Source organism: Aquarana catesbeiana, linkage group LG02 (genome assembly GCF_042186555.1).
Source record: "Aquarana catesbeiana isolate 2022-GZ linkage group LG02, ASM4218655v1, whole genome shotgun sequence".
NCBI lineage: Eukaryota > Metazoa > Chordata > Amphibia > Anura > Ranidae > Aquarana > Aquarana catesbeiana.
The window spans coordinates 266,136,165-266,156,445 of record NC_133325.1 but is presented as its reverse complement, the minus strand read 5'-3'; the positions used below and the strand labels follow the sequence as shown (position 1 = coordinate 266,156,445).

General features: G+C 41.4%; 1 protein-coding gene across 2 annotated transcripts in view; it reads left to right on the top strand.

Annotated features, from left to right (window-relative positions):
• UGGT2 (UDP-glucose glycoprotein glucosyltransferase 2) overlaps window positions 1-20,281 on the top strand; it is a 670,166-nt gene that overhangs the window by 287,283 nt on the left and 362,602 nt on the right. For both annotated transcript variants that reach the window (XM_073614383.1, XM_073614382.1), the window contains exons 20-21: window positions 2,630-2,724; window positions 9,491-9,697. In XM_073614383.1, the coding sequence (XP_073470484.1) occupies window positions 2,630-2,724; window positions 9,491-9,697 (302 nt within the window). The remainder of the gene's footprint in view (window positions 1-2,629; window positions 2,725-9,490; window positions 9,698-20,281) is intronic.

Below are 20,281 nucleotides of genomic sequence, written 5' to 3'. Positions count from 1 at the left end.
GGCATGAAACCTTGAAACAATGGGTACAAATAGTGAAATCCTTGGTAGGGGTCCAGTTGGAACAACTCCCCTGGTGCCAGAAAAAGTTACCGAAACAGATACTCTCACCCTACGGTGGGTGTGACAATCCGAACCGCTTGGAAGGTTTTCGGAGACTTGTCTATTGCGCCTCTCCCCTCTCCACTCACCCCTATAGTAGGTAATCCGTCTTTCACTCCTGGACTAAGGGATCCTAGATTCCTGGATCTGAAGTTGACTGAGAGATCGCAAGCTAGACATTTTCTCATAGACGGGAGATGGAAAACTAGACAACAAATTATAGATGACCCAGCATTGCAAGGACTCTCCTTTTGGCAGAAGATCCAGCTCTCGCACTACATTAGTTCCTTACCACCACCAGCTGCATTTAGAAGGAATCTAACACCCTTTGAGACGCTATGCCTAGACCAGACACCGCTGAGACACGCAATCTCTCTAACATACCAACTACTGGTGTCTCCACAGCCAGACGGTAGACCACCTTACATAGACAGATGGGAGCGTGATCTCGGACTTAAATTCACAGATAAGCAGGTTGATCGGATCATCCTTTTTACTAACAAGACTTCCATCTGTGCAAGACACCAAGAAGCGGGATACAAAGTGTTATCCCGCTGGTACTAAACGCCAGCTAAGATACACAAAATGTTCCCTCGGTCCACAGACCTGTGCTGGAGATGTGGAGAGGAAGCTGGAACACTCTTGCATGTCTTCTGGTCCTGCAAGTTAATACGGCCTTTCCGGACAGAGGTGTACCGGATCATCCAGAAATTCACAGATCGTGAGCTGCCGGACTCCCCTGAGTTCTTCCTTCTGCATCATCACAAAATCCCAACCAAGAGCTACAGGAAATCCATTTTACCATTCTTGCTCACGGCAGCAAAAGGTTGCATCCCACTGTATTGTAAGCAGACCCAGTCACCGACGGTAGCAGTATGGCTGAAAAGAGTAGCAGACATACATGCAATGGAGGACTTGGTGGCCACCGAAAAAGGCCTTAATGAGAAATTCTCCAAAAAATGGTTTTACTGGCACGAGTTTATCTACTCCGAGGAATATGGACAGCTAATAAACCGACCCCCCATGAAGGGGAATCGCAAAATTGCCCGGCAGGGGTGGAGGTGACCGGCAGGGGAGAGTTACCCTTTCCTGACCTTTTTTTTTTCTCTTCCTTCCACCCCCTATTTTCTCATCTCCTCTTCCCTACATTCTAATCTCCCCTCTCTATCCTTTTAATTTCCTGTTTCTGTTTCTCGTCCTACCCAATGCGGTTGCGTCGGATGTAGACGTTCTAGGGTCGGTGCGAACAGGCTCCGACCCTACACCTAATCCTGTTAAAAACAGCGATTGCAGGGAAAAAGTAAAAAAAAAAAAAAGATTAAAGGGGTCATGCGGGGTGCGGAGATCTCCTATTCGATAGACATACATTCTACATTGCTCCAGAGGAGGAAGTTTGCAAAAGATTCCCCTAGGATTATATATATTAGGGGTGTAGAGTTGTACAACATGTATTGTCTTTGTAATATTTCTTGTTGAGCTTTCTGTATCGTATACCCTGTTACATAAATAAAGAATTTACAAAAAAAAAAAATGTGTTATACATGGGAATGGCCTGACATTGCTGATCACTCATTCGTAAAAGTAAATGCCCACACAGCACTGCGTTATCCATCACCCAAGCTGGTCATATGTAATTACAGCCACTGATAGACGTACAGAGGCGAAACATTGAGTGATCCGCCACTATTATGAATGGACAATTGGTTCTGCTTGTTAATTCATAGTTGTATAATGCATCTGTGGCTGGTTTCATGCACACAGGGCACAGGCAGATATTTTCAGAGCCAAAGCTCTGAAGGATCTTTTACTATTCTGATTGAACAAGCAGCATGGGGGGTGCAGGGCTCTGTGGTGACTGTACCCCCCCCCCCCCACAGGACCTCCTAAAATTTGGGGTTTGAAAAGGGGGTGGAGCTAGGTGTGTCTAGGGGAAAACGGCGACCATTCAGAACAGGACCAGGTGCCATATGCACTTTGACCACTGGAGAATAAAATAAATGACAATAGTTATTTTACATTGGATTGAAGAAGATTTGATGATACAGGAGTACCCTCTGACAGTGAACACATTGACCCCAAAATTATAGATTGCTTCAATTTCCAGTGACCCATCAGAATAAATTATCATTCTATCCTTCCACCTGAACTGTTACTGTCAAGGATGAGTGCAATAGTCAAACACTTTACTGAATTTCCCACCTTTTATAGAAAATTCAGGAGTTCAAGTGTCACCGCTGCATTCTGCTCACGATTAAATACTTACCCTACAATTGCACTAGGGTAACTAATGAGTTCATGATAAAGTGCAACTTTATGCATATTTGCCATATACCTGAATGAAAGGTTAGGTGTACAGCCTCTTTCTAACTACTGAATGGCTTGCTCTTGTTATTTCCTTAACACTATGAAGTAAAGAAATGGTACCTGTGAATGCATGTTTATTAAGGGCATGTTGAATAATCACTTTGGTTGTGTAGTGTTTATAATACCAGTGCTGGAATGCTTAGGCTGTGCTATTTGTTATTTTCAGATGAGGATGTCATTTATGCAGTCACCATCTGGATTATTGCTGACTTTGACAAGCCAGCCGGGAGACAACTTCTTGCTAAAGCTGTGAAACACATGGTACAGTACTACTAATTTTTATCACTTAATATTCTACTGTATCTAAGATGGGCCTTGAACCAAAATTATTGATTTCATGTATTTGTGTATTTTTCTTCATAAATTACCAGTATTTCTTGTTTGGAGACAAGGTTACTGAATTATAGCATATACGTGGCAAGGTAAATACATGCATGAGTGTTTGTATATAAATAAAATTGTATTATAAATAAAAAATATTTAAATCAAAACAGGAACTTCCTTCCAGTCCTCATCTGAAGCATCTGTTGCAGGGGTATTGAATTAAAATTCTCTGAGGTTCAGTCAGTAAAATAATTGTTAATGACACTCCCTCATGAAGGCACTCATGGCACGTTTTCGCACACACCAAACCACATGTTACCGGTAGGCAAACTGCAAAGGGTCTAAATATTTTCTAACCATGGCCAGTAACTGATGTAAAACAAGTCTCTCCAAAGTCTTCATAATGTGGGAGGTCAAAGCTATTGGTTTGTAATCCTTGGAGCCATAAGGACGTGGCATCTTCGGCACAGGGACGAGGCAGGATGTCTTCCACAACACAGAGACCTTTCTTAGACTCTGGCTCAGGTTAAAGACCCATTGAGGGACACCCCCAAGCTGGTCTGCACATGCCCTAAGCACCCTGGGGCTAATGCCATCAGGGCCTGCTGATTTTCCTGCCTTAAATCTCCTTAACTGTCTACTCACCTGATCAGCTCTAAAAGACATTGATGCACTTTCCCCTGAAGGAGGAGTAGAGTTGTTGTTACAAAAAGAGCAACCGGTGAAAGTATCCAATAAGGGGGAATAAGAACACACACTAAAAGAGGAAGGACATCTAGTATGAGAAGTGGAGGGTACTTGCCTCAACTCTGCTTTCCTACAACTTGTGCTGTAGCTGTGTTAAATCTGAGGGCCCCAGAGGCAGGACCTCTGAATCAAACCTATTAAAAAATGGTTCAGTTAATTTGCCCTCTCCACATTTCCCCCGGTCCCTCAACCAACTGGCTGTAACAACACAAACAGAACCTTTAATGGTTCTCATGCCACTCCAGACCTCTCTCACTTTGTTTTACTGGAGTTTGCACTCCAACTTTCTTCTATATTTTTCCTTAGCCTCTCTAATCTTTATCCTCATGTCCTTCTGAATCATTTTTAACTCTTCCCTATTACCCATGCTGAAAGCCATCTTCGAGTTGGGAATATCCTTCATATCACTAGTTAACCATGGTTTATTATTTATTTGAATAACTATGAACAATTCTTGTTGGAGCAATAGAATCTAAACAGAAATTACTATAATTTGTTAAGCACTCAGTAAGCCCATCAATGTCCCTTCCATGTGGCTCACAGAGTGCATTCCAATCCCTCCCCTCAAAACAGCCCCGCAATAATTCAATTCAGACCATCTCTTCACTGATCTGGTGGTCACAGGTTGTCTCTTAACCAGGGGCACTTTACAGGGATTAAGGTAGACCAAATTATGATCTGATCTCACCAAAGATCACAACAATAACATATAGAATATCACTGGGCAAGTAATGAGGCCAAAGCCCTACAACCTATAGTTCTATATCTGGGCAGCAAACACTTTCCTTAATAGTTATGTGACCAGGGTTGCACCATCTATTGTTTACAAAAATAACAAGCTCCCTTCCTCTTACTACTCCTTGTGCAGTCTCTGTCTGCTCTAACAATCTGGAAACCACTTATGGTAACATTATGATCTGGAATATGTCTGTGCAGACATTTTCCGGAAAAACACATAATGCTGCATTCACGAAACTCACATTGACTCTGAACTAATACCATTCGCTCATCTACCTTATTTGCCAAATATCTCACATTCCCCATGATAATAGAGGGAATATTTGGTACTGTAACTCTGTCCTCTGCTGTGGCGGATAGGAGCATTGCTTAAAATGGGTACTCCCCTGCTGTGCACCTAATACTGAAAAAGATGAGGTTGAGCCTTGCTTCAAAAAATTTGAGTACTGTGGATCATGTTGTATATAAGATAACTGGGTTAGTAAACCAGTGGGGGGATCCAACTGCTGTTGCTGTATGTATGGTGAGATGGGGACTGCTGCTGTTGAATTAAATTAGGCTATACAGGCTTGCTAGAAGATATGGACAGAGAAATCAGATGATGATTGTAAAACTGAGACCATTTGCTGCTCAGTGAGAGAACCCAGTTGATGTTGCTAAATATAAGGTATAAGAAATTGAAACTGCTGTTTTAAGGTGAAATTGGGCTGCACTAGCTGGCTGGAAGGACACTTGGACCAAGAACTCATATATTGGCTATCAGCCTGGAGGCCTAATTGCTGCTGAGAAGACTGAGACTGTAATGATGTTTGCTGCTGCCAAAGGTGGTGGCCCTGCTTTTTTGTTGTGTGAAAACTGATCTCTGTTGCCTACGTGAAAACATCTATTGTTGGTATCTCTGTAGAACCTGTAAAAAATAAGACATCATTAGGTAACCAAAGTGTCCTTGTTGAGGTCTTGGCTGCTTACCATAAAGATTTGCAAAGCCATGTAGTTAGAATCACTTCTTTCCCAGACTGGCAGGCTGTGACTTCCTGGACATGGCCTGCCAGCTTCTCCTTAGGCTCCCGGGTGAGTGGACCCCTCTCTGACCAACGGCACAACTGGCTACATAGCCCTCAATTTCTTTACACTGCTCCGAGTAGTCTCCTACTGGCTCAGCCTGATTTCCCCAACCAGGGCTATGGACAGTATGGTGGTGAGAAGCTGATTCAGCTTCAATGAAGCAGGTGACATCTGTTCAGGCAAACATCTAGAAGAAAAGAAAGGATACACTGAATCCAGTGGCTTGCCCATGGAAGCAGCAGGGCAAGGCAGTAGATGACCTGATTGGTAGACTAAATGGGGGGACCACGGCTGTCCAGATGGGACATAGTTATCCGCCACTTAGTGATGCTTGTTCTATTGTATTGGGCAAATTGTATTTCTCTAAAGTGTGAGTAACCCCACTATGCATGCAAAAAGAACAGTGCAAATGTTAAAGTTGTAAATGTATAACCCTGCACTAAAATGGGATGAGGAAACAGAACTCCACAATGACAACAAGTGAATCAACCCAACCATCCCCAAAGACCTAGGCTACCAGCTACTTGGTGTTAAACTTCTGAAAGAACAGTTGCATGTGATTCTAGATTGTCTGGCTACACTGAAAAGGAGTGTTCTGGAAGCATTAGGTCACTAATAATCTGCTGAAAAGTTAGTGGCAGGGGAAGGATACAGTGAGTGGTAAACAACTTGTCATAGTATTTCTTGCTTTTGTTTTACTGTTGTTAAACCCCAGTTCCAGTCATGCTTTCAACAACGGAACAGCCTCTGGTAACAAGAGGCAAGTTTCAATATAAATGGAGTAGGCCTTAATCCATATACCTATACACTAAAACTTTAAAACCTCTTCAAAAAAAGTATAACAAGCACACTAATCTAAGTATCTTCTCCATTAATTTGTAGTTTTATGAAATTACAGCACCCTTCTAACAATGTTTTAAATAACTGTATTAACCCAACAAAGGTCTTGACTTTTGTACAGTACTGGTTCCTAGTGTGTGTCCTCCATTTATTCAAAGTAAAATAGAAGTTTTGGCTTTAAATGTGTCAGTATGTTTAGCCTTTGAAGCAATCCACTTTGTAAATATAGTTAACATTCAGATCAGCAATGATGCAATATTAAGGAAAAGGTTGGTAACGTTAATAGTGTGTGGGTTTGATGTTTTGGAAGTGTTTCTATTCGAAAGCCTTCACAAACTTATGGATCACTTCCTTTATTGCACCTGAAATTGTTTTCAGAAAGCTGCATCTTAATATATTCAAAATAGATTGTCGTTTCTCTCTGCTATCACACTCCATAGCCTTCCAGATTAAGGAATATGTTGGGTTTTCTGCCAAGAACTTGTCCTATGTAAGCTTCCATGAGGTCAGAGTTTTAGTATAATAAAGGCAAAATTAGATTTTACAATATTAACTTTCTGCTATGTTGTCAGCTCTTTTGAAAGATGTACTAAGTTCACTGTAACATATATCCTTTGTTGTGACCCCAGCAGCAACAAGCATGTCACACTGAATTACAAGTGCTGCAGACCAGTAGGTATAGACGTTAGTGCTGTTACTTAGACTCGTCCCATAGGGCTAAAACTTTGCAGCATCTTTGGCTCTAGACAATGTCAGGTTTCATTTAATGTACACAGGGCTTTTTTTGTTTAGTACTGTATATATTAAACAGAATGTGACTTGTTAAAGGCTATTTGTCTGAGCTTTGCAGATTACTGCCTTCCTCTTTTATGCCTTACAAACACTGAATTGCTGCCAGTGTATATTTAATCATGACCATAATTATTTCTAAAGCCTAATTTGGCTTTTTACATTTTTCCTACGAGTGACATCCTTTTAGTTTAATGCTGTGTATTAAACAAATATTAGTAAAGCATGTATTATGCTGCGACACTCCTTTTTTCGTTTATGGCCTTCCTAATGTCTCAGTATCAGTGACTTACTTTTCTATTGTTAATTGTGTTAACTATCATAACGTTTTATGCTACAGAGGTCCAAAATGTTAATATTTTTTATTCAGTAATGGTTCTTTAAGTATAATAAGTATGTAATCCAGTGTGTTTAAAATATTTTAACAGTTTTTCTTTAAGAAAATATATTATCACATTTGGCCCTACTCTATTGTACACATAAATTCCCATGTATATTGCACAGTCAATATTTGCTTTATATCTCCACTTGTACGGTGTGAACGAGAAATGTTTCCTGTGAATATATGACTCCCGCTACTCCAGACTACTGCTGTTGTAGGGGATGGGAAATCCACTTGATACCATGTTACATATTACACTTCAAATATGGGTGTAATGTGGACTTAATCTTTACCCTAGTAATAACTGGATATATTTATTATTTTAATTGCATTCATTATTTTTATTACTTTATTTTTTTCTGGTGTTGGTAAGAGGAAACATGATAAGCTAGGTAAACTTTCTCCATCAGCGGAATCTTATGAATCAAGCTGTAGCTTGGGAAAGAGGGCTTTTATTTTCTTCTTTCCACCAGGGGTTTCTTGCAGGGAGGATGTTAACTTACATTTGGGGGGTGGGAGAGGAGTTGAAAGATATTACTCTTCCACAGTCCAAAGCGCTAATTCCTCTATCAGTTTAGTGCTTGGTGTTGCATCTACCTTTAGGCTCTTCTTTTACAATTCCATGCGGACCGCAGCAGCTGTCCTGGAGGCTCTAATTATATAATTCAATCAACACATAAAATAAGTGATTTTTTTTTTGCTTCAGTAGGCAAAAGTTCATTACGAAGCAGATGGGTACAATGACTTTCTTTGAGCTTCACTTCAGCTCTTATATACAGCCCTGGCCTCAAGAAATACATAGGTACTTCCAGATTTGGAGGAAACATGTGACCGTCTCAGTGCCATCCCATTATGCAGCCCTCAAAGTCCAAGTGGCCAATCAGTAAACCCATGTGCAGTCTCGTGGGCACAAAGTGGAGCTTTTTTAAATTCTGTGCTGGTTTCACCTTTCAGATCAAAACATACAGAAGAATATCTGGGCTTTCTGGCAGTGCATTAGGGCAGTAGGAGAAGGTACGCATACCCTACCTGTGATCCCTGCAGTGCAGAGTAGCTGCTACATCGCTCTTTTTGGACAAAGTAAATGCTCACTTTTAAATGTGTGTACATGAATTAAACATATTTGTTCTTCTATACTGAAAAACGCATTGAGCCTACTCAGTAATGCAGCACACAAATAGTGCTTTACAATTCGTTTCATTACAAGCCTCTCTATCTGCTCACACTTATTTACAACAATATGACTCCTAGGTGGTTAAACTGTTACTAAACCCAGGACTCTGCATTTACTTTATCTTGCCTCCCACAGTACACAGAACATGGAAATGCAATTATTTTAGTCAATATAAACTGCTAAATACCCTTTCTCATCAGCAGTATATAGCAGTCTTGTGATTGCTATCAGTGTCTGGCCAAGCACTGGTTAAAGCTTATAGGTTTAGTTTTTATTCTCTTATGACTGTTCTATGAGGCTGCATGACCCTTGACCCTCTATCTGGACAGTGCTGTTTGACCCTGTGCTAATCACATGCACCCTCCTAAAAAAAAGAAAAAGCAATTCACACCAAACCGAGCATGTGCAGAGTGCCTCCAAGGCTTTGTACTATCAGCAGATGGATTGGAGACAGTAAAAGAGGGAAAAGATTAGAGAAGACAGGATCAAATGACCTCTTTACACAGTGCAGAGGATTGACCCCTTAGGTTCCACAATGTGTATAACAAGCATACTTTACTGCACATACAGACTGTTTTTACTGTTGTGGGTTTAGTAACACTTTAATCACATTATTTGTTTTATCTCAGCAACTGTTTGGCAAAGGCTGTAAAGGGAGGAACCAATACAGGGAGAACTTGCAAATCTATGTGAACCCATTCTAATGCTGGGTGAAACGTCAACAATCAAACTTCTTGACCATGTCTGCATGTTTTATATTTTATAGACACATGCTTTTCTGTTTGGCTGTTTGTATTACAAGCAAAAAAAATGTACTTAAAGTTCACATTCAGGTGACTGCTACTGTAACAACTTGAGATATGTATTCACTGAAAATAGCTAAAAGGTTTTCTTTAACATAAATTGGGAAACATCGCTGTTTGCTAACATTTTGCATTTATATGTTTTTTTTTTTTTTAATCTGTTAGAAAAAAAGTAGCATTGCTCGGCTTGGTATCCTAAACAATCCAACCTCCAAGATGACTGAAGATAACACTTTGATATCTCGTGCAATATGGGCTGCTTTGCTTACACAGAAAAGCCAGAACATGCTGACATTTTTCACTAAGCTTTCAAATGAAAAGACTGTGGATGCACTTACTAAAGGGCATAAAATCAAAGAGTTCCTTGTTTCGGTAAGCAGATATTTTATTGTTGTGTGACTTCTTTCATGGCATGTGTATATTAGATGTAGACATACCTATAATAAAATTAAAACCAGTGGTTCCACTCTGCCTTCCCCCAGGAAATAAGCCGAAAACATTTTTATTTGTACAGAAGAAAAGCATTTTATGAGCCCATGTCTTGGAATGAAATGCCTGTCTCTACTATGCCTGTCTGAGTAGAATATAGCTTGTACTGTAGTGCAAATACCAAGAAAGAAAATCTATGTCGCTCTTACACCCTTTTATTTTATTACACCCTGCATTAATATGCAATTTGATATTGATTATTCATAGTCTAGAAGTTAATAAACTGTTTAAGCTTAAACTCTAGTGATTTTGTTAAGTTTTACATAGAGTGGTGTGACTAGTGTAACCAACTGTCAAGTTTTTATTCCAATCACAGGGACAAGTGTGTGTGCATGCTAACTTCATGCCAATGGGTACCTATGCTACTACTTGATTAACACCTTCTTACTTTGCATTTTTCCGAACACTCTCTTGCAAGATGAAAGACATTTTTTAAAGTCTAATATCAATATAGCCTAGGAAAAATATAGGGTATTGTAGTGTGCGGTGCTGTTATTTGGAACAATGCCCTGAATTATGTTGTAACTGTAATGTATCTAATGTTTCGAAAATGTACCAATGCCCAGTGTTTGACATTTACCATTATCCCACAATGTGCCAGTCACGAGAGAAATACATTGCTTGGTTTAAGGCTCCTTTCACACGGGGCTGTCTGTTTTTGACGGACTCCGCTAGCTCAGCAGGGATCGATCCGTTGATCCCCGCTGAGCCGGCAGATGACAGGTCCATCCCCGCTCACTGTGCAGGGATGGACCTGTCAGAGCCACGCTCTCCTCTATGGGGGATTGAATGAAAACGGACCGCTTGTCCATTTTCATCCGATCCGCCAGACGGATGGAAAATAGGGTTTCCATCAGTCTGTATTTAGCAGATTGGATGTCAGCAGACATGTCACTGCTGACATCCGTCGCTCCATAGAGGTGGATAGAGCGTCCGTTCAGGTCCACCTGAAAAACTGACTGGAGGACCTGAACGGTCCATAGGCATGAAAGGGGCCTTACTGTTTTCAGTCAGAAAATAAAAATTGCCTGGCTTTGTCAGTCACACTTTTGAGTAACTGTCCTGAAGCATTATACATAAATCAGTCAAAATGTCTGCTCTAGCTTTACATTCGCTCATGTGCATTCTGTTGAGATATAAACAGGTTGCATTTTAACGCAACACACATGTACACAACATGGTAGTGTGAACAAGGCACATAGAAAACCATTGTTTTCTATATGCTCTTAAAGTGGCCTGAGTGACTTTGTTGCACAACTTTGAACAAAACCTAAAAGTCCAGAAAGCTGTCAGACTGGCAAGTCATTGCTGGGAGCAGGGAGCAGGCTGAGCTAAACTATTGACTCAGTGTGGGCTTGTTTTAAAACTCAATACTTGAATTAAAGACATAGATTCACTTTAATCCAGACACTTTATATAAATGCCCAGACGGCTGCTCCCTGGACTTGGGAGGGCATATTAAAACATCCTCCTGTTGCTCACCCATCCCCCTTAGGGCATGCAGCGGCACACACTGTGATCATTGTGTCCTTTCGACACAGCAAATCACAAGTTACTGTACTATGTGATCGCTATGACCATTCACAGCCACCGCAGTTGTAAACCAAGGTTGCATGCTGTAGCCTTTTGCTGTGTGTTTCCTCTCACAGTGATCAGCTGTTCGAGGAAACTTTGTTTCCTACAGTGATTGGCAGTGAAGGAAACATTCAATGTGAAAAAAAAAAAAATCATAGTTCTGGACCAGTGTGTTGCCACTAGGACTGGTGCAGCCAGAGATCAAGCAAACTAGCTGGCTGATCTAATGACCGTGTATGCCAGTGCAGCCAGCCAGTGTCCCTGACCACTAACCACACTAGTCCCAGTGTCACCAGACCCATGCAGCCAGTCAGGCCTCATTCACATAGGACATACTACAATCACTGATGTGACATTGACATCTATGTGGGTACATAGCCCCAAATGCAAATAATGTGCAGCAATCCTAGATTGGGAGCAGCGCCTGTGCAGCTGCTGCATCCTAACTGACAATAATGCAGGGTAAACACAGTCATCGCATAGGTGTATCCTGTAGTAGCCCTTGTATAAACAAGGCCTCAGTGTAAGTGATCATCGCCACACCAGTAGATGAGGGCAGAGGGTTGTACTAAAACATCATCCCGCTCCTGGCGATGTGCACTGGACACAGGGACTTACAGATCAGGGTATCAATCATAGCAATCACATTTGTGTGAAAAAAAAGAAGCTGCATGATGCAGCCTTTGCTGTGTGTGTTTTCATCTGTGAGAGGAGACCGAATGTTCCTACAGTGATCAGCACACTGACACTGGGGCTGGTGTGACCAGCAATCAGGGAAACTGGTTGGCTGCTCTGATGACATTGTATGCCAGTACAGCAAGCCAGTGTCCGTCACTAGATCAATGCAGCCAGTCACAGTGTTAGTGATCACTGCCACACTAGTACAGTGAAGCCAGAAACAGCGTTCCTGATTGGATTATATCAGTCCAATGTAAGCCAGCAATAATATTCCTGATTGCCGCCACACCAGTTTTTGTCTCCAGACCGGTGTAAGCCATCAATAGTGTTTCCGATCGCTGTCACACCAGTCAGTGCCAATGTTACCACAGCCAGTGCAGCCAGCCACAGTGTTCCTGATCACCTCCAGGAATGAGCTCAGATGTGTATGGACATGAGGTTTGGAGACTCGAGCTATCCTGCTGGGAAGCAGTCAAAGCCAACAGCCAGTCATAAGTAGTGGAGGCTTCCCTACCCCACAGCATGCCCCTTGAATATGTGTGGCTGGGGTGCAAAGAGAGCCTCCGCTTGCTTTGATTACTTCTTGACAGCGTACATGTCTGTGCTCATTCCTTATCACCACACCAGTCCCAGTTTCACCAGACCAGTGTAAAAAAGCAACAGTGTTTGTGATCACTGCCACACCATTCCCAGTGTTACCACACCAGTGTAAGCCATCAACAGTGTTCTTGATTGTTGCCACACTGGTGATATTGCCACCCCAGACTAGTGCAGCCAGCAACACTGTCCCTGATCGTAGCCACATCAGTACAGTGTCACCAGAACCATTGCAGCCAGCAATAGTATTTTGATCACTGCCAAACGAGTGCAGTGTTGCCTCTGCCTGCTGTCTGTACTGACCCTGGAATGTTTATTGACCATGTTTCTGCTTGCCACCTGGACTGATTCTTTGCCTATTTATTGACCATTTCTCTGCTTGCCAGCTGAACCAGCCCATCTGCACATCCCGCTAACTGTGTTCTGTGGAATGCCAGTCCTAGCCATCCCCTCTAGACAACTGCACTCCAGGCCCCCTGTACTTCTTGGCCGGGTCACGTACCAATAAGCTAGGCTTACTTGGCTTATAGGAATGGGGACTGCTACAGGTGATGCTACTCTAAGCTAAATTCCCTGACCGCAAGCATTGCGGTGCACTGTTTTCTATACAGTGTTGGTTGATTTTTGCGATACACAAGATACAGTTTCTGTTAGGTAATCAGTCCAAACATTTAAAAAGTCTCACGCATGTAGTTGTCTCATTCTCAGGAGGAGTAGCAGATTGTGTTTTGGGGTGTATTTCAAAGTATGCAATGATGTGTAGTACAAATATCTTATTTTTTGCCAATTTTGTGTAAAAAAAAAAAACACATTTTCATTTTCCTTCCACACTTTCCAAATACTTGTGGCAAAAAATGAAATGAAAAGAAAAGACTCACCATGCCTCTTAAAATAATAAATTAGGGTGTTTCCACTGTCTTGGTGTTCCAGGCCCTCCAAAAATGTGATAGGTAGCCAGGAAATTAGATGTGTCATTTATGCCCCTTGCAAACCTGCAAACCAGAGCCTCCAAACACATAGGTAGTCAGGAAATTAGAGGCGTAATTTACAGTATGCCCCTTAAAAGCTTAGAAGGTGCTTCTTGGATTTTGGACTCCATTATGCGGCTAGGTTGTAAAAAAAAAAAAAAGTCTCGTACATAGTATCCTCATACTCAAGAGGAATAGCAGAATGTGTTTTGGGGTGTAATTTATAAGTACGCCTATGCTGTATGTGAGAAATATCTTCCTAACAATTGACCTCCTGTATGTAAAATAAAAACTACATTTTCATTTTCTGTTTTCATTTCCTAAAAATTATGGCAAGAAACATGATCTCCAAAAGACTCACTGTGCCTCTAATTAAATATGTTTGAGGGTCTACTTTGCAAAGTTGAGTCATTATTGGGTGTTTCTGTTGTCCTGACACTTCAGGGTCTCAAAAAATGTGATGGTCAGGAAATCGGGTTTCCATTTTTTTAATTTGAAGTTGTTTCATGGATTTTGGCCCCAACATGCACTTCGGCAGCGAATAAGTCTCACACATGGTATCCTCATACTTGAGAGGAGTTGAGAAATGTGATTTCGGGTTTAATTCTAAATATGACAATGCTGTGTATGAAAAATAACTTTCTTAATTTTCCAAAAAATTGTGGCAAAAAATTACAGCTTTGGAATACATGCCATGAACTTACCATTACTAAATACCTTGGACTATCTACTTTTCAAAAAGGGGTCATTTTGGGTGGAATTTTTTACTGTCCTGGCATTTCAGCGCCTTAAGAAATAAGATGGGCAGTCAAAACATCGGGGCATTTCATGTGTGTGTGTGTGTATGTGTATATATATATATATATATATATGTATGTATGTATGTATGTATAGAGAGAGAGAGAGATACAGTATCTCACAAAAGTGAGTACACCCCTCACATTTTTGTAAATATTTTATTATATCTTTTCATGTGACAACACTGAAGAAATGACACTTTGCTACAATGTAAAGTAGTGAGTGTACAGCTTGTATAACGGTGTAAATTTGCTGTACCCTCAAAATAACAACACACAGCCATTAATGTCTAAACCGCTGACAACAAAAGTGAGTACACTCCTAAGTGAAAATATCCAAATTGGGCCCAAAGTGGCAATATTTTGTGTGGCCACCATTATTTTCCAGCACTGCCTTAACCCTCTTGGGCATAGGGAGATCACCCCCATGCTATCAGCACCTTATTGCACTTTTTTGCACATTTTCTGATTAGCCACATTAAGAGGATTTAAATCGCATTGGACTACATTCCCAGTCCCATTATATATTTTGCACATGTTTGCCTTTGTTTGAATTTTCACAAGTTCTACAGTGGACTTATTTTGGTTATTTGTTTATTATACACTGCATTTGCGATTTTTGCGCATATTGATCACATTTAATTTATTAATTGCTGTTTTTTGCACAATGTTTTTTGCCTACTTGCACGATCCATTGAGGTGTTTAGTGATTGTTTATTGATTTTTTGGTTATATGTTTATTATACACTGCATTTGCGATTTTTGCACATATTGATCGCATGTTGCACATTTAATTTATTAATTGCTGTTTTTTGCACAATGTTTTTTGCCTACTTGCACGGCCCATTGAGGTTTTTAGTAATTGTATATTGATTTTAGTGTTTCCAGTAAGATACTTAGCACATCTGGCCTTAAGTCTTTATTGAATGATTTTCATGCTATTACCACCGATTATTGTGGAATATCACACTGCACCTATTGGGTATAGAAGTGCTCTATATTGATTGTACTTATTCTTATATTGTTTCTGAGTTTTTATATGTTTATATAATTTTACGTGTTCATTTACCTTTTGTACTACTACCTCTAGCAGCATAGTTTTTTTTTTTTTTTTTTTAGAACAACGCAGCACCAATTTTTGCATACCTTATTTCTATTGCTGTATGGGCTGAGCTTGACCTATATTCGGTGCTTGCAGCAGTTCAATGTTCATTGCCCTTCGTTTACATGGTAGCGCAGGAATAACTATACATTTCAGTATCTCTTGGGCATAGAGTTCACCAGAGCTTCACAGGTTGCCACTGGAGTCCTCCTCCACTCCTCCATGACTACATCACGGAGCTGGTGGATGTTAGAGTCCTTGCCCTAATCCACCTTCCGTTTAAGTATGCCCCACAGATGCTTAATAGGGTTTAGGTCTGGAGACATGCTTGGCCAGTCCATCACCTTTACCCTCTGCTTCTTTAGCAAGGCAGTGGTCATCTTGGAGGTGTGTTTGGAGTTGTTATCATGTTGGAATACTGCCCTGCGGCCCAGTCTCCGAAGGGAGAGGATCATGCTCTGCTTCAGTATGTCACAGTACATGTTGGCATTCATGGTTCCCTCAGTGAACTGTAGCTCCCCAATGCCAGCAGCACTCATGCAGCCCCAGACCATAACACTCCCACCACAATGCTTGACTGTAGGCAAGACACACTTGTCTTTGTACTCCTTGTAACGGAACGTCCCACTTGAGTGCTTCCGTCAGTATACCACTTCCTCCCAGTCTGGACACAGATATCAGATAGTCCAACCGCTCCCAAGCATAAAACAAGGCAACACTTGTTTCACTGCTAACATGGACTATTTTATTTAGAATCAAAATTACAAGACTTTATATGCCGTTGGAACCTCCTCTAACAATACAACTGTAACCTAATTAACATGAGCTAGTTTACTAAATCATTTACCCAGACTAGGTGACTATTCAATACACATTACCATAAACATCAACACAGGGTTAATCAGAACAAACAATAATGTGTGGAATAGAAGCTGTGGTAAGCCAGACTAGACTCATTTACATTAAACACATTATAGCAGACAACAAGACAGGTAGTTGGAGTTGATGACACCAGCATCTCCTCACAGTATGTGTCCCAACAGTATGAATCAGTCTTATCAGCAGGGGGGCTGCTGGAGGGATCTAGTCATCAACAAACTATAGTAGGAGTAGACTGTTCATCTCCTAGCCAGTCCTGGAGGCCAATGTGATCAGCTCACTCAATTAACATGTTGAGTTCAGAATCAAACAAACCAATAATAGTCTTTACATATATCCTGGGAGATATTGTGGACAAATATTACTGTCCCATTTTAAGTAGTCTAAGATATATTTTCTCACTCACCCTGTGCCAGGATAGCACAGGGTGACTTAGTTGTTTCTCAATAGATCCGCGCTTCAGGCTATTTAGAGAAACTGCTGCCCCCCTATGTAAGCAGGGAACACCTAAGTGAAACCCAAAAAGCAAGTGAAAAACTAAAAAATAGGGAGTGGTGCTGTTATAGGGAAAAAAAGGGAGCGTCTAATAATTCTCCCTGGGAATATAAAGTGACGGGTATGTCAATATGGTGGTAAGTCTTTAAATTATAAAGTGATGGGTGCAAGAGTAAAATTGATCAAATATATCAATACAATAATTTTGAATATAATATGATAAGTGCAAAATAGTGCAATAGAGAACTGTGACCAATATGCAAATAATGGTAACCCAATCACTATACCATATAAGTGAAAAACTTTAAAGAACTAAAGTGACATGTGCTTGTACATCTAATATAGGTTAGTCCTTTGGTTTGGAAATCCAAAGTGACAAGTGCAAAAGTATACTGAATATATCTAAATATATGAAACCCTGTGCCATAAAAATCAATATAAATAAGAAGCAACAGAAAAACAAAATGCAATTCATCCACTTGTTGTGTATCAGCCAAAAACGTATAAAATGAGAAAAAAACAAAAATAGAAATAAAAATAAAATTAAAATGTTCATAGAGGTGAGTTGACGTTTCTTCCAATAGATCTGAATTTCTCCTTTACAATGGTATATAAATGGGGAAGTGTAGTTATTGGTGGTGGTATCCCCCTATGTAGTCACACTCACCGGAGCGCCCTACCCCTGCAGGGGTGCGAGCGTGAAATGTTGATCTCCAGGTGTCGATATCCTTCAGGTTCACAGTGTCCCGATCCGGGGTCATCCACCCGCAGCAAGGAGGGAACTTCACTGGAACTTCACTGGCTCCTAGTTCAATGGAGATCCCGACCGGACATCCACATGGTGTATTTCATAAAATGAAAAAAGTAGTCCACATAGCGTGACTTCGTTTTAATTCACTTATTAAAAAATTATTTTATGTATCCAAGGAAGTAGATTTGGCAAAATAAGGTAAAAAGCGAGATAAAAAAACAAGTTAAAAAACCGGAGAGGGAGCTCGCAGGCTCTCTGACTCTCCAATTGACACGGGGAAGCAGCGCTGCCTAGGATCGCCGCTTACGTTCCACCGGTCTAATTTCCGGAACCACAGTACCCGGCTGTGACGTTGTACGTGTCAAGATAGTCCCGCCTTACACGTTTCGTCATACGGACGCACCTGCTCCCCATTCACACCTGAGACCTTGTAACATAACGAGTCATATGACACCAGGGAGGGAAAATGGCTAATTGGGCCCAATGTGGACATTTTCACTTAGGGGTGTACTCACTTCTGTTGCCAGCGGTTTAGACATTAATGGTTGTGTGTTGTTATTTCGAAGGGACAGCAAATTTACACTGTTATACAAGCTGTGCACTCACTACTTTACATTGTGGCAAAGTGTCATTTCTTCAGTGTTGTCACATGACAAGATATAAAATATTTACAAAAATGTGAGGGGTGTACTCACTTTTGTGAGATACTGTGTATATATACACACTCAATTCCCAAAAGTATTGGGATGCCTGCCTTTACACACACATGAACTTTAATGGCATCCCAGTCTTAGTCCGTAGGGTTCAATATGGAGTTTGCCCATCCTTTGCAGCTCTAACAGCTTCAACTCTTCTGGGAAGGCTGTGTCTATGGAAAATTTTGACCACCCAGAGACGCATTTGTGAGGTCAGGCAATGATGCTGGACGAGAAGGCCTGACTCGCAGTCTCCGCTCTAATTTAGCCCAAAGGCACTCTATCAGGTTGAGGTGCAGGCCAGTCAAGTTCCTCCACCCCAAACTCATCCATGTCTTAATGGCCCTTGCTTTGTGCACTGGTGTGCAGTCATGTTGGAACAGGGAGGGGCCATTCCCAAAATGTATGAAATTGTCCAAAATGTCTTGGTATACTGACGCTTTAAGAGTTCCCTTCACTGGAACTAAGGGGCCAAGCCCAACCCCTGAAAAACAGCCCCCCATCATAATTCCCCCTCCACTAAATGATTTGGACCAGTGCATAAAACAAGATCCATAAAGACATGGATGAGCGAGTTTGGGGTGGAGGAACTTGACTGGCCTGCACATAGTCCTGACCTCAACCCGATTGAACACCTTTGGGATAAATTAGAGCGGCGACTATGAGCCAGGCCTTATCGTCCACATCAGTGCTTGACCTCACAAATGCGCTTCTGGAGGAATGGTCAAACATTCCCATAGATACACTCCTAAACCTTGTGGACAGCCTTCCCAGAAGAGTTGAAGCTGTTATGGCTGCAAAGGGTGTAGAACCCTACGGACTAAGACTGGGATGCCATTAAAGCTCATGTGAGTATAAAGGCAGGTGTCCCAATACTTTTGGCAATATAATTTATATATACAGTTATACCAGGGCTCAAAATTTCAAGTCTTGGGCTACTAGCCATTCTTTAAGTGTTACTCGCCACCAGTTGCCCCACCCAACCTCTACCGTGCCCCGCTCCTAATTCCACCCCTAAACATGCCCTCGTAAATTATGTCGTAAATTATGTCATGAAATTACACTGTTAAACGTTTTATGCAGAATTATGTTACAAAAATAAATATTAACAGCAACTTTATCAGTGCAGCATATCAATGCCCATCAGTACAGTCCCATCTGTCCCTCCTCATCAGTGCCCATCAGTGCAGCCTATCAATGCCCATTACTGGTGCCCATCAATGCAGCCAATTAGTGCAGCCTATCATTGCCCATCAAGGAAGCCTATCACCAGTGCCTATCAATGCAGCCTAGCAATGCCCATCAATGCAGCCTATCAATGCAGCCTCATCAGTGCCTATCAATGCAGCCTCATCAGTGCCTATCAATACAGCCTCATCAGTGCCCATGGATGCAGCCTATCAGTGCCCATCAATGCAGCCTCATGTAAGCCGATTATCCTCTTAGCCATCTGCCAGGAAACTGTGGGGAAGGGAGAGGAGAGGAAGGGGAAAACTGGCTTGATCACACAAAGAGGGGATCCCCTTCTGTGACACAGCTTGGATCTGAAACGCCAGCCACTGTCGAGCAAAATCCCGCCTCCTGGACCATCTCCTCTTATAGATGTCACACTACTTAAATTTCCCAGCATTGGAACAGTGTGCTGTTTATGATAGGAAGTGGGACTTTGACAGCGGAGTTCCCCTCTTTTTTTCCCTCTCTGTTAGATCCGACTAGCTCTCCTCTTCCTCTCCCTTTCCCACAGTTTCCTGGCCGATCGCTGGGAGGAGAATTGGTTCCCATTCAGCTCCACCTGCTGGGTCTTTTTTTCCTTTTTATATAGTAAAAAAAAAAAAAAAAAAAAAAAAAAAACAGGTGATTGAGTACCACCAAAAGAAGGCACTGTCTCAAAAAATGATATAGAATTAATTTAGTTATAGTGTTGCATGCC